The sequence below is a fragment of the Cucurbita pepo genome, chromosome LG04 (genome assembly GCF_002806865.2).
Source record: "Cucurbita pepo subsp. pepo cultivar mu-cu-16 chromosome LG04, ASM280686v2, whole genome shotgun sequence".
In the NCBI taxonomy this organism is placed as follows: Eukaryota; Viridiplantae; Streptophyta; class Magnoliopsida; order Cucurbitales; family Cucurbitaceae; genus Cucurbita; species Cucurbita pepo.
Window position 1 is genome coordinate 4,447,747 of NC_036641.1, and position 23,025 is coordinate 4,470,771.

At 36.2% G+C, this 23,025-nt stretch overlaps 3 protein-coding genes across 10 annotated transcripts; all 3 read left to right on the top strand.

The window, feature by feature from the left end:
* The first annotated feature begins 7,446 nt into the window (after nucleotides 1–7,446).
* LOC111792376 (copper-transporting ATPase PAA1, chloroplastic-like) lies at nucleotides 7,447–11,371 on the top strand. The gene is made up of 4 exons (XM_023673785.1): nucleotides 7,447–7,832; nucleotides 7,907–7,960; nucleotides 9,159–9,312; nucleotides 11,049–11,371. The coding sequence occupies exons 1-4, from the start codon at nucleotides 7,509–7,511 to the stop codon at nucleotides 11,078–11,080; spliced, it is 564 nt and encodes a 187-aa protein (XP_023529553.1). The 5' UTR covers nucleotides 7,447–7,508; the 3' UTR covers nucleotides 11,081–11,371.
* A 701-nt stretch (nucleotides 11,372–12,072) lies between these two features.
* On the top strand, nucleotides 12,073–17,683 carry LOC111792624 (serine/arginine-rich splicing factor SC35-like). Of its 8 annotated transcripts, none has more exons than XR_002814833.1 (10): nucleotides 12,073–12,229; nucleotides 12,335–12,413; nucleotides 12,787–12,866; nucleotides 13,193–13,259; nucleotides 13,375–13,446; nucleotides 14,069–14,329; nucleotides 14,414–14,690; nucleotides 14,776–14,884; nucleotides 15,172–15,895; nucleotides 16,499–17,683. XR_002814833.1 is itself a non-coding variant. In XM_023674149.1 (8 exons), the coding sequence occupies exons 1-8, from the start codon at nucleotides 12,154–12,156 to the stop codon at nucleotides 14,779–14,781; spliced, it is 918 nt and encodes a 305-aa protein (XP_023529917.1). In that variant the 5' UTR covers nucleotides 12,073–12,153; the 3' UTR covers nucleotides 14,782–15,100. The 8 variants fall into 8 exon arrangements, 1 of the variants encoding a protein (XP_023529917.1); XR_002814835.1 differs by having other exon boundaries at nucleotides 16,513–17,683; XR_002814832.1 differs by having other exon boundaries at nucleotides 15,172–17,304; nucleotides 17,380–17,671.
* A 1,775-nt stretch (nucleotides 17,684–19,458) lies between these two features.
* LOC111792819 (probable leucine-rich repeat receptor-like protein kinase At1g35710) lies at nucleotides 19,459–22,395 on the top strand. Its single transcript, XM_023674411.1, has 2 exons — nucleotides 19,459–21,886; nucleotides 21,968–22,395. The coding sequence occupies exons 1-2, from the start codon at nucleotides 19,459–19,461 to the stop codon at nucleotides 22,393–22,395; spliced, it is 2,856 nt and encodes a 951-aa protein (XP_023530179.1).
* The last annotated feature ends 630 nt before the right edge of the window (nucleotides 22,396–23,025 follow it).

A 23,025-nucleotide genomic window follows, 5' to 3' on the forward strand; every position in this document is an offset into this window, starting at 1 on the left:
ATATATATATATATATATATATATATATATATATATATATATATATATATATATATATATATATATATAATTAATAAAAAACAAAAATACTTATTTTAAAATATTTAATCAAATATTGTATTTATAAGCTTAGTTTTCGGATTTAAAATTTTAAAATATTTATTTTAGTCTCTAAATTTTTAAATTATTTTAGTCCCTAATATATATATATATATTCTAAAAAATAGGTTATTAATTCACTAAAAAGAAAATAAAGTTAAGAATCAAAATGATTATTTTTAAGAGTTTTAAATATTAAAATTAAAAAAATTAAGTTTAAACGCTAAATAAACAAATTTGAAGTCTAAAAATAAAAATTGACATTTAAAAATTTTAAGAATAGAAATGTTACAAATTTGGTAGAAGGCTCCTAATGAGTTCATTAACTCGCCACTGAAAGTATGACACTCCCTCTCAGTATAAAATATAAGGATGGCTAAGAAAGGCTTAAACGAACTGAAGTTACTATCTAACAATGTGCACCTTTCTTTTCAGTTGTTCTATGTTGGGTAACCTCTTGAAAGTGAGTGAAGATAAAACATCGTGAACGGACTCATGTTGGTTTATGAAGATAGTTTTCACTATTAGAAATAAAAAGTAAGCAACGTGACCATGTCGCAGGGGATGTAGGGGAACGTCAGGACACATAAATGCTGATTCCAGATTCCGAATCCTAAGCATGGGTCATTACAAATGGTTTTAGAGCCGTACCTCTCCCAATAAGATGTGAATCTTGAGAACTGGTGGGCATGTACACCCGAGTAAAATAACGGATACATAAATGAATCAAGACCTAGTCCGAAAGTGATGGAATTGAAGTCACTCATAGAAAGTCTGTAGTTATACGTGTTTTGCTTGGAGCAATCCTATATTGAGTGACCTTCTAAAAAATTTCCTACGATGCAAGGGAATATCGGGGCACATAGGTATCGAATCATGGGTACGAATCGTTACATTAACAATATGACATCATAATTTGGATTAATAAAACATTATTGCTATTATTATGTTACAAGAAAAATTGGTAAAATAAATATATAATAATAATAATAATTGGAATCTTGGAAAATATTTCATTTAGGATATAAATTAATGTACGAAAATTGGAATTTTTGTCCCTTTTTTTTTCAGAAAAAGAATTATTTAATTATATAAACTATGAAATTACATGTGNAACACCATTTATAAGTGTATGAAAACCTTCCCCTAGCAGATGCGTTTTAAAGCCTTGAGGGNGAAATTACATGTGCCCTCTAATTATCCTTGTCGGACTCCTCATGTCCTTATTCGCCCATTTCTTCATTCTCCAAGCATCTTTTTATATATATATATCTTCGGGGAAGAGCGAGAAGGCTCGCACATCGTCCGATATCTAGCTCTGATACCATTTGTAATGGTTTAGATCTATCGCGAGCAGATATTATCTTATTTGGGCTTTCCCTCGAGGCTTTAAATATATATATATATCTTCGAGGAGGAGCGAGAAGGTTCACATATCGTCCGATATCTGGCTCTGATACCATTTGTAATGGTTTAGATCTACCGCGAGCAGNGAATTTTGGCAACAAAAAAATGTAATAAGGCTAAATTTGGCTAGATTTTCGTTTTTTTTTTTAGTTCAACTCGACCAACCTGAAATAATTTCAACCGAGCTCAATGTCCGATTTCCTTTTTGTTCAATTTAATTTATTTTTTAATAAATGTTATTTTTTATTTTTTGGAAAAAAAAATAATTAGAATATTTTAATGTAAGCAAAGCTGCTTGAGTGTCCTTTTCAATTCACGCAAATAAAGAGGTTCATAAAGCCATTTTTATTTGCCAAAAATTGCTTACTTTTTATCTAAATTCCACTTTTTTACCTTTTTACCTTTTTACCTTTTTTTTCTTTCTTTNTGATTTGGGCTTTCCCTCGAGACTTTAAAAAAAAAAAATATATATTTATATATATATATATCTTCGAGGAGGAGCGAGAAGGCTCACACATCGTCCGATATCTAGCTNGAAATTATAAGCCAATCAACCCAAATAATAATAATAATAATAATAATAATTAGATTTAAATATTCCTAAAGTCCTGTTTAATAATTATTTTATTATTATTATTATTTTTTTTTTGAAAATTATGCTTCTTTTTCATCCTTTCATATTTCTTAAAGAAAATATTTAAGCTTTTAATATATATATATATATATATATATATATATATATTGAGGAGGAGCGAGAAGGCTCACACATCGTCCGATATCTAGCTCTGATACCATTTGTAATGGTTTAGATCTACCGCGAGCAGATATTGTCTGATTTGGGCTTTCCCTCGAGACTTTAAAAAAAAAAAATATATATTTATATATATATATATCTTCGAGGAGGAGCGAGAAGGCTCACACATCGTCCGATATCTAGCTCTGATACCATTTGTAATGGTTTAGATCTACCGCGAGCAGATATTGTCTGATTTGGGCTTTCCCTCGAGACTTTAAAAAAAAAAAATATATATTTATATATATATATATCTTCGAGGAGGAGCGAGAAGGCTCACACATCGTCCGATATCTAGCTCTGATACCATTTGTAATGGTTTAGATCTACCGCGAGCAGATATTGTCTTATTTGGGCTTTCTCTCAGGGCTTTAAAAAGCGTGGAATGTTTTCATGCCCTTATAAATGGTGTTTTGTTCTTCTTCCCAACCAATGTGAGACATTACAATATCACTAGAAAACGTCATCTAACGTTAACGTATCGTTGTTGAAGTGATTTCAACCATCGAGTCAAGATTTACGATGGTAAAAAGATTTTGATCTTTTTTTATTATTTGTAAAACTACATTTTTTTAGCTTTAAACTTAGTTAAAAAGTTTATTATGGTCGATATTTTTCATGGTAAATAATTTCACTTTAGAGAGGCTTGTACCGTACTATTACCTATTAAATTAGTAGTAGAATAAATGAATCGTCGATACATTCAAGAAGATCTTAAAGTTTACATAAAACCTAGTTTAAATGTGAGATCCTTATAAGAATATGTAACGGGTCAAAGCGGACAATATCTGTTAGCGGTTGACTTGAGTTGTTACAATCAGAGCAGTGTGCCAACGAAGACGTTAAGCCTCTAAGGGAGTGGATTGTGAGATCCCACGTTCAGTGGAGAGGGGAACAAAACATTCCTTACAAAGGTGTGGAAAACCCTTCCTAGACGACACGTTTTAAAAAACTTCGAAACTCCAAAATTAAGTGTGTTTTACTTCGAACAATCGTAAGTTGAGTGACGTTTTGAGAATTTTTCTAAAAAATAGGTAAGTAAGAATAATGTAGGTCGAAAAAAACCCGTAAATTTTTTAAATAATACTCGTGAAATTCTCAATAGTTAAGAACATACCCTAATAATGGAAGCACATGGACATCATAAGCATTTATTTCTCACCAAAATGCAATATTAATGAATTTGGACTATTGGCCTTTATTTTACTATCCATTTTCATTATTCATAGCCATAGTTCTTGATTTTAATACTAAAAAATGTCTATTTTCGAATCGATAAATCAAAAAATTAAAATTAGGGTTTCGAATAACTATGAAACGTGAACCGAAACTAAATCTGAAAAGGTCGATTGAGATTGATCAAACTAAAACAAATAAGTCGAGAGATGGAAGGGCAGAGGCCTTTGGTGTCCCCTCCAGTCAAAAATTGGGGCCTCACAATCACTAGCCAATATGCCTTTTCGCTCATGCCTTTCTTCGTTCATGGTTCGATATTCTAGTGTCCTAGGCGTAGAGGAACCACGCTAATCCATCCCGAACTTGGTGGTTAAACTGTATGTACGATTATATCGTAAACAAATTGTTGTTCAGAGAAGTAATAGTATTAGTAATCGAGTAAAATGAAATTATATAAATAAAACGAACTTTTGATTTGATTTTAATTATGAACCACTCGTGAATAGTTCATGAATTAATTATAATTATACCACAAACAAAAATGTATATTTTAAAATTAACAATAAGACGTTGTTTTGGTTCAATCCAATCTAGTTTGAGGAGAACTCATGAACTAACTCCGCTCATAAATCGTTCTTTTATTTGAACCCAACCCAACCCATAATAATTTCATAACCCAACAGTTCATAGAGGTTGGATTGGGTTGATCGGGTTTTTCGAGTCATCGAATTTTTTGAACGTCCCTAACTGAACTGGCTGCCAAAATTACTATAACTCATGCAAATCAACTGATAAAACCCTCACAGTCAGAAAGTTTATAACTGTCGGATCAATCAAAATTTAATATTCTCAAAACTTTAGATTTTTCGGAGATATTATAAATTAAACAATAAAAATTCTTATTATCAAATAATAAATCATTAAAGTAAAATTGTGTTAATGATGTTCATGTTTTAGTCAAGTGATGTTGATATAAGTTAGGCAATAATTTTGATTCTTTTTGTTTGTTTTTTAAATTTCAAACTTTCCCCTTTTAACTTAGTCAACCGATAATGGATAAATATTAACGTTGTCAAGTCACTTTCATAATATTAATCGATGCTTATAAACATGACCAGATCGTTACCATAGTTCATGCACGTGATCGAGTATTTCATGGCCTCTAAAACACCCTGTTAGATTATGGAGTCGAGTACTTATTTATGATTTAGTTATTGTTTATACGTAATAATGCACACTATAGGAAGCACCATTAGCCATCAAGAACGTCTTTGTCCTTACTTAAAAAATAAGTTCATAAAATGTTAAAGTATTTAAAAATACCTAGGTGAAACCTAAAACCCAATTATTCTCGTGCTTCACTTCTTGTTCCAGTACAAATTAGATGTGTAGTACTTCTATACACACGACTCATGCATATGCATATGCACATGCACATGAACCCACTAGACGAGTATCACTTTCATACTTCCTAGGTCCGGGTTGGGCATACATATGTGCGGTACTTCCATACAAATTAGCCTTGTGCTCCACTTCTTGTTTCAGTGCAAATTAAATGTGTAGTACTTCTATACACACGACTCATACATATGCATATGAACCCACTAGGTGTAGAAACCTTCTCCTAGCATATGCATTTTAAAGCCTTGAGGGAAACCCGAAAGGAAAAACCCAAAGAGAACAATATCTGCTAGCGGTGGATCGGTGGATCTAGACCTTTACATCCAGGTTGGGCATACATATGTGCAGCACTTCCATACAAATTAGCCTTGTGCTCCACTTCTTGTTCCAAGGATTTCCATACACACGACTCATACAGATGCACATAAACCTACTAGGCGAGTATTACTTTCATACTTCCTAGGTCCGGGTTGGGCATACATATGCTCACGCGCAAAAAAAAAAAAAAAAAAAAAAAAAAAAAAANAGAAGTTGAATAAATGGGCTGGTATTAAGGGATGGCTTTCTTAATAAACACGCAATGCAGCTTTTATTTTATCTTTTTGCACGTGCTTCTTTGTTTTTTTGTTGCTTTGACTTGGTCAAATTCTGTAATCCATGCGACCATCTGTCGTCACCGCCGCTCACTGCCTATCTGGAAACCTCCACCGCCCCCATTTTGCTTTGCTGTTTTAGTGCCAATAACGCGCCAATTTTGTTTGTTCGGAAAGGTTCATATAATTAGAGATGTCTATTTAACTGATAAGATCAAAGTTTTACAAAGATTTACTTCGAATAAGAGTAAAGAGTCCCGTTTAAACGGAAGTCAAGAGAGATTTCTCTTAATTAGCTAAACGGGGTCAGAGACAAGGATTATATTATTCGCCTCCGACCCACTTGAATTCTCATGAATTTCTCCCAGAAAAGTCTCGTTCGCTTTTTCGAAAAAATAAATAAAAAATTTCATGGATATATAAGAATGAAATATGGGATAAAGATGGAGGACGGAGGACGGAGAGTGAAATAAGATTTAGATAGAGACGTTACTTTCACTGTGGGGAGGAATGAAATAGGGACGCAGAATATATTCTCCATCTTCCTGCAATTTCCTTTTTCCCATTTCAACTGAAATGAAGTATAATAGTTCAAGTCTACCACTAGTAGATATCATATAAATATCAAAGTGGTTGTAGTTTAGTGGTAAGAATTTCATGTTGTGGCCATGGAGACCTGGGCTCGAATCTTAGCAACCACATTTACTTTTTCAAAAGAATCCATGGAACTATTAGTATTTTGTAACGCTTTTCCCACAACCGCCTTGTGGGCCTAACGTAATAGCTCAAGTCCAACACTAACAAATATTATATAAATATCAAGGTGGGGGTAGTTTAGTGGTAAGAATTCCACATTGTAGTCGTGGAGACTTGGGTTTGAATCTCAACAGCCACATTACTTTTTCAAAAGAATTCATTGAACTACTAGTATAACGCTTTTCCCACAACCGGCTGACCTGGGCTTGAATCCCATTGCGTAATAGCTCAAGTCCAACACTAACAGATATTGCATAAATATCAAGGTGGCTATAGTTTAGTGGTGAGAATTCCACGTTGTGGCCGTGGAGACCTGGGCTTGAATCCCAGCAGCCACATTACTTTTTCAAAAGAACTTTTCCCACCGCTGGCTTGTGCCCACAAGCCAGCGTAATAGTTCAAGTCCAAGATATTGCATAAATATCAAGGTGACGGTAGTTTAGTGGTGAGAATGGGCGCGAGACCTGGGGAGAATTCCACTTACATTACTTTTTCAAAAGAATCCATTGAACTATTAGTATAACGCTTTTCCCACAAGTGGGCGCAGCGTAATAGCTCAAGTCCAACACTAACAGATCTTGCAAAAATATTAAGGTCGCTGTAGTTTAGTGGTGAGAATTGCGGTGAGAATTCCACGTTGTGGCCGTGGAGACTTGGGCTCGAATCCCAACAACCACATTACTTTTTCAAACGAATTCATGGAACTACTAGTATTTTGTCTTTTTCCACCAGACTTGTGGGACCAGTGTAATAGATCAAGTCTAGTACTAACAGATATTGCATAAATATCAAGGTGGTTGTAGTTTAGTGGTGAGAATTTCACATTGTGATCGTGGAGATTTGTGCTCAAATCCTAGCAGCCACATTATTCTTTTTCAAAAGAATCCATTGAACTACTAGTATTTTGTAGTTCAAGTCCACCACTAACCGATATTGTATTAATATCAAGGTAGTTATAGTTTAGTGGTAAGAATTCTATGTTGTGGCTATGGGTTTAGTGGTAAGAATTCTATGTTGTGGCTATGGAGATCTGGGCTCGAATACCAGCTGCCACATTACTTTTTCAAAAGAATCATTGAACTACTAGCATTTTGTAGCTCAGCTCAAGTCCACCACTAACAGTACATGTTGGGTACCCGGTATGTACCACTATCAGATATTGCAAAATAAACTTCATGGATTATTTTTAAACTTTTTAAAGTTAGTTAAGAATTAAAAGCATTTCTCCATTCTCGTTGGTACCCGGGAGAGGGTCAACAGATAAGGGCAGATTTCTTTCATCCATGGATTCCTTACTCTCTTTAATGGCGTCCAATGCGCCTCTCTTCACTTCTCCCACCATCACTCTCAGCTTCTCCAGACCCAATTTCACCCACCCCACCTTCATTTCCCCTTTCTCTGTTACCTCTCCTTTCTCGCTGCGTACTGCTGCTCCGCCCATCCACCGTCCTTCCAAATTCATCCCGATCTCTGCTTCTGGCAATAGTAATGACGGTGTTCGTGGAGACGGCGGCGGCGGCGGCGGCGATGACGACTCGAAATTGCTTGATGGAGAAGCTGAGGATAATGCGACGCTGTCAGCGGATGCGATTGTTCTGGATGTTGGAGTGCGAGATAGTTCTCTCCCTTTTCAGTTTTCGATTGGTGCTAATTTTGATGGATTCTGTGCTGTTTTTAATAGGGGATGATGTGCACGGGCTGTTCCACGAGTGTCAAGAAGATTCTTGAAAGTCAGGTGGTTATATACTTATAGTTTCTTCTTATCTGTTTTACTTACTCTTTGGTGATCGTTACTTATCCTTAAATACTTCAGTTGCTGATTGAACTGAGCATGTAGGAACTCTGTACGAGTTTTATTGTTTGATTGATATCTAAGAATCAGAGATTTAAGAGGGATGGGAACAGGGTATAATAGCATTTTCAGTATATAATTGAATTGTTTCAGGTTTCTAGTTGGACTTGTATAATCTAACAGAGTAATTGAATTTAGGCCTAATCTATCAGGAATCACGAACCTCCACAATGGTATAATATTGTCCACTTTGAACATAAGCTCTCATCGCTTTGCTTTTGGTTTCTCCGAAAGCTCTCGTGCCAATGGAGATGTACTCTTAATTAGCCAATGTGGGACTCCCTCCCAACAATCCTCCCTTCGAACAAAGTACACCATAGAGTCTCCTTTGAGGCCTATGGAGCCCTCAAACAACATCTCCTTAATCGAGGCTTGACTACTTTCTCTTTCTCTAGAGCCTTCGAACAAAGTACACCATTTGTTTGACACTTGAGTCACTTTTGACTACACCTCCGAGACTCACCACTTCTTTGTTCGAAATTTGAGGATTCTATTGACATGTCTAAGTTAAGGGCATAACTCTGATACCATGTTAGAAATTACGGAATCAAGTTGTAATTGTATGAGCCCAATAGGGTACCATTTGTAACATGGCTCTGATACCATGTTAGGAACCACAAACCTTCACAATGGTATGATTGTCCACTTTGAGCATAAGCTCTCATGGTTTTGCTTTTGGTTTCCACAAAAGGCCTCATACCAATGGAGATAGTGTTCCTTATAAACCCATGATCTTCTTCTTAATTAGCCAATGTGGGGGACTACTCTTTTCAATAATCCTCAACAATTGTTGAGAATTGATGGAGAGGAGTCCCACATCGGCTAATTAAGAGGAAGATCATGAGTTTATAAGTAAAGAACACTATCTCCATTGGTATGAGGCCTTTTGGGGAAACCAACAACAAAGCCATGAGAGCTTATTCTCAAAGTGGACAATATTATACCATCGTGGAAGGTCGTAGTTCGTAACAACATAATATATTGGAGTTTTGCACGCTTTAGTATGATATTAAAGCTAGACATACAACTGAAAATTTCATTTCTTTCCCGATTAATGTTGATCATTTGTTATCATGGACAGCCGCCAGTGTCGCATGCTACTGTTGACCTTGCTTCAGAGACAGCATTCGTGTGGCTTGTAGCTGAAGCAAAAATCACACCCAACTGGCGGGAGGAGCTGGGGGAGGCACTTGCAAAGCATTTGACTACTTGTGGTTTTTCTTCTAAGGCTCAAGGTCAGTGTCATAAATTCACACCACTCAACCTCCATACTTCTTGAACTTGAGCTCTTAGTATAAGATATATGATTTTCATATTGAGTATTTTTAAATGATAATATTTGAAAATGTGGATTACCTAGATTATTGTACGAATCATATTGCTGTCTAGGACATGTTATATAGTTTCGACAACTTGCTAATTTTGTATTTCCCATCATCTTTCTTGCTCACGAATTACTTGGGATATTGATTTTACATGTTTGAATTTCTTTCCGAACATGAGGATTATTGGATTGTTCAATTGATTGTTAGGAACCATGGACTTCCACAATGGTACGATATTATCCACTTTGAGCATAAGCTCTCATGTCTTTGCTTTTGGTTTCCTCAAAAGGCCTCGTATCAATGGAAATAGTATTCCTTACTTATAAACCCATGATCTTCTGTTTAATTAGCTAATGTGGGACTCCCTCCCAACAATCCTCCCCTCGAACAAAATACACCATAGAGCTTGGCTTATGTAGCCCTCGAACAGCCTCCCCTTATTCGAGGCACGACTCCTTCTCTGGAGCCTTCAAACAAAGTACACCCATTGTTCGACACTTGAGTCACTTTTGACTACATCTTCGAGGCTCACAACTTCTTTGTTTGACATTTGAGGATTCTACTGACATGACTAAGTTAAGGGATGACTCTAATATCATGTTAGGAACCACGGACCTCCACAATCGTATGATATTGTCCACTTTAAGCATAAGTTCTCATGATTTTGCTTTTGGTTTCTCCAAAAGTCCTCATACTAACGAAGATAGTATTCCTTACTTATAAACTCATTATCTTCCCCTTAATTAGCCAACTTGGGTCTCCCTCCCAACCATCCTCAACATTGATTTCTCTCTTTTACCTTTCTTTCTTTTTTCATTCATTCACTAGGAATTTGGCATTTGAAATACTAGACCATACCATCTTGGTATAGCAAACAAAACAATTCAACACTGTACTGAAAACAAAGAAGCCTTAAAAGTAGGCAGAGTCAATGTTCTATATATATATATATATATATATATATATATATATACTTTTGATGCTTCAATCCCTAAGCTTAGGTTCTCAATCATTGTAAGACTTGCAATAACGAGTAAAAGAAAAACAATACACTAACAATTGTTGTTCCTTTAATTTTTAGGTTCTGAATACAAAAGATGGTTCTAATGATAATTCTTTCCTACTCTTATATTACATCCTCAGCAAGTGTCGTAATGCTTGTTAAAATCTTGATTATTAGATGTTAAGGCTTATATGTAGTATCAATATTTTGCCAGTCCTGAAATGCTAGATTTTTTGTTGTTTAAAATTGCCATATGATCAAAGGGCTGGGTTATTCATTTATAAATTTAGGCACAGAAGAGATAGAAAATATAGTTCCTTGAGAAGAGATAGAAAGAAGACCAAAGAAACGAGTTCAGTCTTGCAAGAGAGAAGAAGAACAAAACACACATGCACATCTATTATAACGACCCTAATTTTCTACTGGCCTAGAGTCGCTACCACATGCATGACATAACTTCTTTATGCGGAAATATTCATTAGGACCGTCATGCATATGGTAGTGGCCGAATGTTTTCGCATAAGAAGATTACGTCATGCATATAGTAGCGGTTCTATTTCCCTTTTGAAATTAGGGTCGTTACACGTATTCTCTGATGATATCTGTAGTTTCCATGACTTATGTGAATGCTGGTTATTTACAGGTCAAGGTGCTATAGGAGGAGATGTTTCATGATAGAAAATGCAAGATAAATTGTTCAAGAGCAACTGCTTTATGGTGCAACCCATTTTCAACATTGGTTGCCTTATTAGTAGACTTTAGAATTGAACTCGAAAATAAATGTCGTTCTAACTTGTTCTATCAATAAACTGATAGATTTCAGCAATGACGGTTTTAAAACTCAAAGGGAATGATGATGATGAAAGTACAGATTTTTTCTTTCGCCTCTCGTGTAAACCATCGTGCTTGTAAGTGACATCGGTTTGCAACTTTTATGAGTACAAAAAAGACTCCAACTTAATCATAGTTTAACGGGTTAAAACATGTAGTCTCGGCCAAGATATTATAGATTCTAATTCCCCACCTTGTTTGTTTTTAGTTGAATTATAAGAATGTTTACTAACTCGTGATTGTTATAAATAATGAAGATGAAAATTATGAAACACATTTCATTTCGTTTAATAGTGTTTACCAAATTAAGGAAGGCAAATAAATCGATTATTTTATTTACAATTTAAGTTATTAAAATAACATTGAATAGTATGTAGTTGACATATATGGATATCGTTAGGTGCCTTATTTTGGTAACTCTATTGATATGATCCACTTTGTAATTTTCATAGATGATTTCTCCAAATTATGAGCTCCAATTATATCAAATTAATTAATTAAACTCTTTTAAGTAATAAATTTTCATTCATTAAATAGTGTCTATTGATATAATTAATACAAACAAGTAGATCATCCACGAAAATTACAGTTGAGTCAAAAGTTTGTTTTGTACACGTAATAACATCTTTCACCTTAGTTAGTTACAGAACAATTTGTTTATAAACCAAGTCCCTCTCAAGCTAATGAAAGAATGAGACCCCATTATTCAAGTCCCGAAATTACCATGTTCACATAAGAGGACGAGAACGTAAATAAAGAGTAATAGAGGGGCAATTAAGAAATAGTGATATTTACTTATCTGCCCCTCTCTGTATATTAATATTCTTCTCCCTCGGCTCTTCCGGATAGTTCACTCGACGGATCTCTCTTCTTCTGTCCTCTGGAACCCTAACCCTAATCTTCATCGTCCTACAATAATGTCTCATTTTGGAAGGTCAGGTCCTCCAGATATTACAGACACCTACTCGCTTCTCGTGCTCAACATCACCTTCCGTATGCTTCAATCCCCCTCTCTTTCTTAATTCTTTTTGTTTCTTTTTTGTTTTTTGGTTTTGTTTCTCGATTCTTAGCTGTGACTGAGATTTTATGTGTTTTTAGGCACCACTGCTGATGACCTCTACCCGCTTTTCCACAAGTATGGTAAGGTTGTCGATATCTTCATCCCCAGAGATCGAAGGTATAGTTCCCTGCTTTGTTGCGATTGATTACCCCTTTTTTTTTTGTGATTTTATCCTCTGGAATTTGTTTGATTTCTGTTAGAAATGATAGAATTTTTAATAGCTGGCATGAGTTTTGTGTTTGTTAGATTAAACATTTAGAGGTTTAGGATTGAGTTGATTTCCTTTCACTGATATTCTTCTAGTTTTTGTGGCATCAGTTTGCACGTGAATGAAATTGTACTCTTCATTCAGCTTAAATGCTGCATGGGGTTTTTATTTTTATTTTTCATTTTTCTGTTTGTTTATTTATTTTAAAATTTTGGAACTGGGAATTGATTATTTTCGTTTTGACTGTTTCGTGATTGTCTCTTATATTGTTTTGTGGGCTAGGACTGGTGATTCTAGAGGTTTTGCATTTGTGCGTTACAAGTACGCAGATGAAGCTCAGAAAGCAGTGGACAGGCTAGATGGTACCCCCGCCACTTTGTCTCATGTTGTTTGATTTTGTCCTTGTCCTCTCCAAGTGGAAGTGATTTGTAGATACTCACAAGCTACAAGGATGATGTTTGAGGATAGAAGGCAGATAATCTTTTGGGCGTTATTCTCATCATTTTGGGTCTATAATTTCAAGAAGTTCTGAAATTGATTCCCTCACTTCTTTGTTAGTTCTGGTTGACTTATAGTCATGCCTCTACTCTCCTCCATTGGACAAGTTCAATGTGTTTGGTTTAGGGAGTTAACCTGCTGAATATGAATTGGAAGCTGAAATATGTATATATTTTATGTTATGTTCCAGGCACTGTGGTTGATGGACGAGAGATAACTGTCCAGTTTGCTAAATATGGTCCAAATGCTGAAAAAATGTGAGTCATGAAGTAGTGCTTTTACTCTCTTCCCTCATGCTTGGGCTCTTTTCACTTTATATATATTTGTTTTGCTACTAATGGGTGTTGTTTCTATGTCAAAATATGTTTTTAGTCAGAAAGGAAAAATCAGCGAACCATTTCCAAAGTCAAGACACAGGTCTAGAAGTCGTAGTCCACGGAGACGGTAATTTTTTTCTTCCACATCCATTAGTAATGTCTTTGGAGATGCTGAAATTTTATATACTACGATTGAATATTTGTTATCCTTGAGGAATCTAGCCCAGTCATTAGATTTCTGTTGTGGAATAATTATTTCCCCAGATTGAGATGTTCAAGGGTGAAAGCTTTTGTGGGATAGGATATCGGAGGAATATGTGCAGTCACACTTTATGAAACCTCAGATTATTGTGATTACTGTCCGTGCAGAGGACTATTTATTGGACTCCTGTTTCTTCTATCTCAGATATGATATTCAAAATGTAGCTTTGTCCAATGACTTCATTCTTTTTTAGGGTAGCTATAATATGTGATTCTATCATGAGATGTCATAATTATGGAAATGTAAAATGTTGGTAGATTTAAAAGGAAATTGTCTTAGTGTAATTTATATATGGCTTGGGTTAGGTAGCGGTGTTCAATTCTTTTCTTCCATGAAGTCCAGGTTTTGTCCATTTGCTTGAAAGTTACTAACTGAAACTCCGTACTTTCTTGGATTAACTTGTTAAGGTCCATTTTTATCTGTTTTTTTTTTTTGTAGTTTTATTATTCTTTTATTCAAGTTACTAATTAAAATTTCCCACTTTCAGATATCGGGATGATTACAGAGATAGGGACTATAGGAGGAGAAGCAGAAGTAGAAGCAGAAGCTTGGACAGGAGTGATCGTGATAGGCGGGGGAGAGAAAGAGAGAGGGAAAGAGACTATCGCAGGCGGAGCAGGAGCATCAGTCCCAGGCGGCCTAGTCCTGATTACTCCAAGGGGAGGGGAAGAGGACGCTATGTAGATGAACGTAGAAATCGCAGTCGCAGCCATAGCCGAAGTCGTGGCCGTAGTCGTTCTGTTAATAGGTTCTAAAGCTATTACAATTTTTATCCAGTTGGTGAAAAGTGTGGAATTATACTTTTAATCAGCCCTTTTTCTACATATTACAGTGCTTCTCCTGGTAGACGAAGCCCTAGTCCTCGAAGGAGTCTGTCTCCTCGAAGGAGTCTTTCACCACGAAGGAGTCTTTCACCACGAAGGAGTCTTTCACCACGAAGGAGTCTTTCACCTCAAAGGAGTCTTTCACCTCGAAGGAGTCCATCTCCAAGGGGTGAAAGTCCTGAAAGAAATGGTGATGGTGGAAGGTCTCCAACTCCTAGGAGTGTTTCACCACGAGGTCAACCTGTTGATTCACGAAGCCCATCTCCACAAAACTCGGATGTTGATGTAAGTTGCTTTATGAGCTATTTTGGATGATTAGTCTGGACTTGATTAAAGTAGTTAAAGTTTTTACCTGCTTTAATTTTGACAGAAGTGAATACTGATGGATGCAAGGAGAGCTGTGGACATAACCGAGCAGTGCAGGAGTGAATGCTCTGAGGACACTCGATTAAAAATGTTGACTATAAGTTCTAGTTTTGGTAGGACTTTTCTATGATGTTCATTATCATATATCGAGCTTAATGTGCCTTATCTACTATCTTGTATCTGTTTGATCCTTTTTGGCTCTGCAGTTTGTATCCTTATTTCCAGTCATAGGTTCTAGGCTTGGGACATGTTCTTCCTCTTTATTTCTGTTCTCTACCATGTAGTAATACTTTATTTTGAGTATTTTGTGGTGTCCTTTTCTTTTCCCAGTGTTTTTCTTTTCCTTTTCATATGTTTGAGCTATCCTGATTCATCATGAATCCTCTATTGGATTTTATAGTTATGTTCGGGATAAGATTGAATGGCGCCTGATTGGCGGATGTTGATTTTGTGGCTGTTGATGCTGTTTCTATGTGATAGATGGGTGATCGTGACTTTGATGCTGGTTGCAGCAGTTTGCTGATTTATCAGTATGATTGTCTATGCAGTATGATGTTGCTGTGGACAGTGTCTTTACTAATATTCACTGGATGATAATATATCGGTAAGGTTTATGGTCACGTTTAAATGTTTTTAGAAACTCAATTATGCTTTAGGGTTTGATATTTGACCTGATTAATCCATCTGGCCTATCCAAATTTTGTAATGTTTCGCCTCACCTGCAAGGAGATCTAGAGGGCTTTGATATATAGGTTTGACCCCACCTATGTTGATCAATTTTTATACTCGGCTGATGATGCATTTGAGAGGTACTGATATTAATGGCGAAGGCTGGTTTAAGAAAACTTAGCTGCAGGTTTGAACTTCGCATCAGAACATGAGTAGCCATGGTAAACATAAGTTTATAGTTTTGTGTATTGTTTGAAGGGGTGGATTTAAACTTGCAGGTTATTATCCCAAGCTTTTAGATCAATCTCTTGCTGCTTGATGTGCTGACTGACTTATTGTAGTTTTTGGGATACACATTGTTGCTGTGGTGTTTGATAGCAGATACCTCGATTGATGTACGATAGACATTGGCTCGACTGATTGATTCTGTAGCGGCCTGTTGCTGCCCTTGAGGGGTGAGGCTGGCAATGATGTTTGCAGTTGCTTTGACATTGCTTGCATTGAATGTTTGCTTATAAAGTTCTGCATGTAAAATTGTATACCTCACGTCTAAAAGAAAATTTATTAAATAAAAATTCTACCATTAGTTTGCAACATTCAACGCCAGTGCACGTGTACAGTTTTGTGAGGGTTGGTCGGATTGCTATTTGTTTGGTTTATGCTGCTGTTTTCTGCATCTACTTGGTTTTGGGTTGAGACATATTGCCCGTCTGATTTTGTCTATTGCTTTTTCTGTGTTCTCTAAAGTGATATTTTGAATGCCTCAATTGGCAGTAAGGCTTATATAACTAAAATTGTCAGTATTTTGTTGAGTATTCGTCCAAGTTTTGTTTTTTCTCCTAACAAAATGAGAAATATTAGCAAATATTGGTCTGCACTCCGGGAAGTATCGTTCATTTATTCCCAAATGCCTGTACACATGCACATATGTATATATTCCCTTCAGTTTGCCCTACGTAGGACATTTTCTTGCTAGTGAAGTGGTAGTCTTTTCTCTTCTTTTTTTTTTTCTTTTTCATTTTTCTCCTAGAAATGGACTTTTAAGATATGTGGTTCAGGGGCTTGGTTGCAGCAGGTAAGCACTGAGATCCTGATGGATATGCCATGTAGCAAGCGAGCTGGATATGTAGATAACAATGACAAGTTTGATTGTGTTCGCCTTCTTGGTAAATATTTGGTAGGAACATACATAGAGTGGTAGATTTTCCAATTTGTGTTTTGAGTTTGATTTTAAAATTAAGAGTATCTTGTCGTAGGGTAGGTTTAGTCCAATTAATGGTATATGCATCGTTTGTTTCCCATTAATTTCTTACCATCATTAGATTCTAATGAATTAATATGTATTAATCTTAACTAGTAATGTCTATATGTTTAATAGGTTAATCTTCTGTTACAATGAACAACTTTGTGTTAATAAGTTACCATGTATTTGAATAACGTATGATTTGATATTACATCATATTTGATAATTCAATTTTTTGATCTTTTAATATATGTAGAGACTAAATTACATGTCTAACTTCATCATCATCATTATTATTCTGTTCTAAAGTGCTCTTTGAAATGTTTTGGGGCATTATTTAGAAGTGCCAATGTCTGTACACACTTAGAGGCCTGTAGAAGATGAACTTACACAGGAGAGTTGATTATTCAATGCTCTGCTGATCTATCATGGGTATTGTCCAAATTATTATCACATGTCTCAATCTTTGATTCTTATACCTTTACTGAGTTCAATGAATCAAATGGAGAGTCGGTCGTTCAAATTTGTAGAAAGTTAAACAGGTTGACTTTTGTTCATTGTAAGCTTTGAACCATTCACTTCAGTTAATGTCTTTGACTCAAGCTTATGCGTTGGAGATCTGTTAAGTATCATTTTTCTCCATCAATATTTGTGTGTTGTATGTGTGTGTTTTAATGAGTTGATTTAGGTGTTCAGGATGAACATGATGGTGGTGATTGAGCAAAACAACATATGAGAGAGGATCAAAAGTTTGAGCAAAGGAAGGAGTTTGATTCTTTTTCGTTGTCTCGTTATCCTCTTCGAATGATTTGCTAGCCTAATGACACAACTCTCGAGTCGATTAAGCGTCGGAGAGAATTAAATGAGGTATGAGAGTATGTGACTTGATTGTTGATTTTGTTGTATGTAATTACATACTGTGATGAATCAAGTTATGTTTGGAAGGTTGATAACTCATAATTTGAAATAAGTTGTTAGTGTTATATTATGATGTCAAACTCAATGATGTCATGTGCTAAATAAGATATTTATTATATGGTTATTGTAATCTCTTCAGATCTCATCACATGTGGGGGCACAGAGATTACACCTCACTTTATTTAATTTATTGGATTGAAAATAGAAATAGTTTGACAATTACTATTTTTTAAGGGAAAAGTTTTATTTATGAGGTTTTTTTAAGAAAAATAAATTATAATCGAACGGGAAGCTTCTTTTAATGAAAAGAATCGAGGATTTAGGAGACCGAGTCATCTTTTGAAGGGGCCAGTCTCGACTTATTTCTTTAGAGCGTACTTTTCAGCTCTCTCAATCCTCTTAGCTAGTGGTACGTACTAACGAACTAGATCGTGGGTTATCATAGAAGAGGCCACTCTACGACTAGTTGGTACAGAGGCGGGATGAGAAGTGGTTTATTCAGCTTTACGAGCATACCTATTGTTTTTCGTGTAAATTGCTATATTTTTACAACAAATAATTCGAGAAATAAGTTGAAGAAAATTCTATAAAAAGGATTAGTTTGTATGTAGTTGTTTAATTTGAATAATCTAGGTATTCATAAAAATATCAATTTTTGGTTTTTATTCCTTCCAGATATTTTCCCTTCTGGTCCTTAGAAACCATTTATTCAATTACATGTATTTATTTTTTACTCTTAAATTTAGCAATAATAGAAAATTTTGACAATTATTTTTTAATTTTCCAATATATTTGATAATAATTTTACACGTCATCTCGTATACCCTACCCTTAAATAATCATCACAATTTCAAAAGTTGTTTTGGTTTGAACCAATTTAATTTCAATTTGATAATTTGGGTCGGATTAATGGATTTTTTAGTTTATGAATTGGATGTACACCTCTAATTTTTTCTTTAATATTTTAAAATTCTTTTTTTATAAAAAAAAGTAAAAAATCTTGGAGATTTTAATAAAATTTTGAAAATTTTCTCTAGAAACAAACTACCAAATAATGTAGAAATTAAAAAAAAAAAAAAAAATAAAACATACGAAGGGAGGCTTTAGTATAATTTAGCCTAAATTAAAAGACTAAAGTTAAATAGAATTTACTATTTTAAAATTAAATATCACTCGTTTAGTTTGTAATTTGTTTTATTTTAGTTTAAGGACAAAGTCTAAATTTAGATAATATTTTCAATAATTTAAAATTTAGTTGATCCAATTAGTTAATTTTTTTTAATATAAAGAACATAATTTTATTACTCTATTCACATCTCGAATTCCATCGAAATAAACCACATGCTCCACTGTTCGCACGAGTCCCATCAATTCCTTTGAGTTTCCTTCTTCTAATCCCGAAGAACGAGTAAACTCCACACAAACACACCAAAAACGAGTTCCACCAAAGCAAATAATGTACTTGAAAAGTCAAACCCAAGATTTGGAGTGACTTATGGAGAAATATTGAAAAGAAGATCAAACATTAATGAAAGACTTGACCTCGTGACAATCAATTACTCATAGTCAATGGCATTCCTTGACAACAACTTCATTTCACCTGTTTTTTTCATTGTTTATTCCAAGCAACATAAACGCTTATGTTCTAACTCCATTTCAAGATCCATATGTTCATCTTTGACCGACTCCCTATAGATGGAAGGAGCTACCTGGTGATCTCTAGGTTGCAGTACGTCTAATCGTTAACTCTTCGTGCCACTATCACTGTTTCTAGGACCGACCGACGCCGCACATTCAACATAGCGTTCAAACTCATGTGCCTTCCAGAACCAGAGGTCTTCGAACCGGTTGCGTAGGATGATGCAATTCAAGGGTGTTTTCCATTTTTTCCTCATCTTCTTCATTTCCCATCTGGTTTTTGGTTCTACAACTCTAAAACAAAGAGATGAAGAGCTTGAAGCTTTGCTTCAATGGAAGTTTAGCCTTCAAAACAATTCACAAGCTCTCCTTCCTTCATGGAAACTACTCCCACTTCCAAATACAAACTTAACAAATCCTTGCAATTGGGAAGGCATCACTTGCAACAATGCTCACATTGTCAATCATATCATTCTCACAGACATTGGTTTGATAGGTACTCTCGACGACTTCGACTTCTCGTCGTTCCCCAATCTCCTTACTCTCGATCTCCACGGCAACCGCCTTTTCGGGACTGTCCCGCCTTCAATCGGGAAGCTTCATGAACTAACCAAGCTCAACCTCAGCAACAATGGCTTAGAAGGAAGCATACCGAAGGAGGTTGGCAAGCTGCTGAAGCTTACTTCATTGAGCTTCTCACAAAATCGTCTTTCGGGTTCGATCCCAACAACGATCCGAAACTTGAGGAGTCTTTCAGCTCTGAATCTGGGAAGAAATCATCTTTCTGGCTCAATCCCATCTGAGCTAGGTGAATTGGCTTCTCTTGTTGATCTTCAAGTGCATTTAAACAACCTGACCGGTTCGATCCCGACGTCTTTAGGCGATCTTTCCGGCCTAAAAGTTCTGTCCCTCTATGGGAACCAGTTTTCAGGTGAGCTGCCCAAAGAGATAAACAAACTCACCAATTTGACACATTTTTTCCTCTCAAACAACACCATCTCTGGCTCTTTACCACAAACTCTGTGTCATGGAGCCTTATTGCAGTGCTTCTGTGCTAGTAACAACAACTTCACCGGCTCTGTCCCAAAGGGTCTCAAGAACTGCACCAGTCTAACACGACTTCGCCTCGATCGGAACAGATTTCATGGAAACATATCCGAAGATTTCGGTGTGTATCCAAACTTGGATTATATCGATCTCAGTTACAATGATTTCTACGGCGAAGTTTCGTCGAATTGGGCGAAATGCCGACTTCTCACAAGCTTGAAGATCTCCAACAACAAGATTCATGGAGAGATTCCAACAAAACTTGGAGAATCAAGTCTTTTACATGTTCTTGACCTGTCTTCCAACAATCTTTCAGGACAAATTCCCAAAGAACTTGGAAATTTAAAGTCCTTGATCAACCTTACTTTGAGCAGCAACAAGCTTAATGGCTATATGCCTCAAGAACTTGGAGCCTTACCTGATCTATCATACATTGACTTAGCTAACAACAATCTAAGTGGGCCAATACCAAAGCAAATAGCTGATCTTTCCAAGCTCTTCTACTTAAACTTAAGAAGCAACACCTTAGGAGAAAGCATTCCTATTGAGCTTGGCAATCTAGCCAATCTGCAGCTCTTGTTGGATCTCAGTGACAACACATTTTCCGGGGCAATTCCGACACGACTTGCGAATCTCGTGAAACTAGAAGTACTAAACCTCTCCCACAATCAGCTATCTGGGTCGATCCCAACTTCTTTCGTTCATATGAAGAGCCTACGACTCGTCGACTTTTCATCCAACGACTTGGAAGGTCCAATTCCTGAGAGCAAGGCTTTCGAAGAGGCATCGGCCGAGGCGTTCGAGAACAACAAAGAACTATGTGGAAACCACACGAGCTTAAAGAGTTGTCCAATTCAAGAGAAGGATAAGAAGAAGGGAGCTATTTCTTCACTTCTTTTGATTGTAATTCCTTCTTTTGGAGCTTTGTTCTTAGCATTATGTTTAGGCATTACATTTTTAAGTGTCTTGAAAGGGGAAGGAAGAACAAAGAAGGCAAAAGTTAGTGGAGATTTGTTCTCAGTTTGGAGTTATGATAAAAAATTGGTGTATGAAGGCATAAGAGAAGCAACTGAAGGCTTTGATGATAAGTATTGCATTGGCGTTGGCAGCCATGGAAGTGTTTACAAGGCAAAGCTATCAACAGGCCAAGTTGTGGCAGTCAAGAAGCTCCATTCAAAGCATGTCAATACCAATTTGGAAGAACAAAGAGTATCAGAGAGAGAGATAACTTTAATGACAAAGATCCGACACCGAAACATCGTAAAGCTTTACGGGTTCTGTTTTCATGATGGACGGTCGCTCTTGGTCTACGAGTATTTGGAAAGAGGAAACTTAGCTAAGATCTTGAAGTGTGACGAGCTAGCAAAAGAATTGAGTTGGATGAGACGGATCAATATTGTTAAAGGAGTTGCTAATGCTCTAAACTATATGCATCAGGATTGCGTGCCTCCGATCATTCATCGAGACATTTCGAGTAATAATATACTGTTGGATGGAAACTATGACGCTCATGTTTCTGACTTTGGCACTGCTAGACTAATGAACCTCGACTCATCGACGTGGACTGTAACGGCTGGTACTTATGGATACATCGCTCCAGGTAACTAACTTAGCGAATTATCAACGTTTCTATGAACTTTACTAGAATGTTATTTTAACTGTAACGTATATTTGGTTATAGATCTTGCATATACGATGAAGGTTACGGAAAAATGTGATGTGTATAGCTTTGGAGTAGTAACATTTGAAACAATCATGGGACATCATCCTGGTGAGCTTATATACACTCTTTCAACAACATCATCGACGATGTGTTCGGAACCTTCGGACGTGGAACCATTGGAGTTACGAGATATGATGGACAAGCGTTTACCAGCTCCTACTGCTGAAGAGGCTGAGGAAATACTCACAATGGCTAAACTCGCGTTGGCTTGCATTAATGTCAATCCTCAGTTTAGGCCAACGATGAAAACGGTAGCTCAAGATTTGTCGACTCCACGACGAGTGATACTCGAGTCGTTTTGTAGTATTACATTGGGACGACTTGTGAACTTGGATGATGAACAGCTTCCTGTGCAAGAAGGCAACAACCTCCCTGATTCACAGTGAGAGTGCTTATTTGACATCCAACCCAGATTTTGTTTCTTGTTCATGAAATTTAATGCATTTAATAACACGTTTCGATGGGTTTGTTTTTTAATCATTGAAATAATTTATAAAAATTGTTTTGAGTTTACATGAGTTTCTGGTGATGTCCATTAGAAATTCACCTGAAACCCAATCCATCAAAAAACTCGGAAACCGAATGTTCGAACAGGCCTGAAAAAAGAGGTACCGAAGCTTCAGTTTGCCTTCTCCCGTTATCGATGTACAGGGGAATTGCATGAATGACAAGGCTCCGTAACTTCGGGGTCAACCTCAATGAATAATTGGAATTTAGAAATGCGGAATGTCAAATGTGGAATCAGTTCCCGTCCCTTTTTAATGAGAAGGAATTGCTTTGAAGCAGCTACGTGAAAAAATGAGAAACTAATTGAGGTGATTGGTTGATGATCGGGAAGAGGAAATCAGGTGTGAGATCTGAGGTCACGTCGAGGATTTTAAAGGGAGGTTGCAAGCACTTCGAGCAGAGTTGCAAACACGCATAGTGCAGGCTATCACCCTACACGGATCGAATTTTTTGAGGAACATATCGAGAGAAAATTGGATAACTTCGTGTTTACATACCTTCAACAACTC

Bases quoted from the DNA above. Each gene is read 5' to 3' on its own strand.
- LOC111792376 (XM_023673785.1), top strand. From the start codon at position 7,509: ATGGATTCCTTACTCTCTTTAATGGCGTCCAATGCGCCTCTCTTCACT. The intron at 7,833-7,906 runs GTGCGAGATAGT...TGTTTTTAATAG, and splicing joins CGATTGTTCTGGATGTTGGA to GGGATGATGTGCACGGGCTG. The intron at 9,313-11,048 runs GTCAGTGTCATA...GGTTATTTACAG, and splicing joins TTTTTCTTCTAAGGCTCAAG to GTCAAGGTGCTATAGGAGGA.
- LOC111792624 (XM_023674149.1), top strand. From the start codon at position 12,154: ATGTCTCATTTTGGAAGGTCAGGTCCTCCAGATATTACAGACACCTAC. The intron at 12,230-12,334 runs GTATGCTTCAAT...ATGTGTTTTTAG, and splicing joins CGTGCTCAACATCACCTTCC to GCACCACTGCTGATGACCTC. The intron at 12,867-13,192 runs GTACCCCCGCCA...GTTATGTTCCAG, and splicing joins AGCAGTGGACAGGCTAGATG to GCACTGTGGTTGATGGACGA.
- LOC111792819 (XM_023674411.1), top strand. From the start codon at position 19,459: ATGATGCAATTCAAGGGTGTTTTCCATTTTTTCCTCATCTTCTTCATT. The intron at 21,887-21,967 runs GTAACTAACTTA...ATTTGGTTATAG, and splicing joins TTATGGATACATCGCTCCAG to ATCTTGCATATACGATGAAG.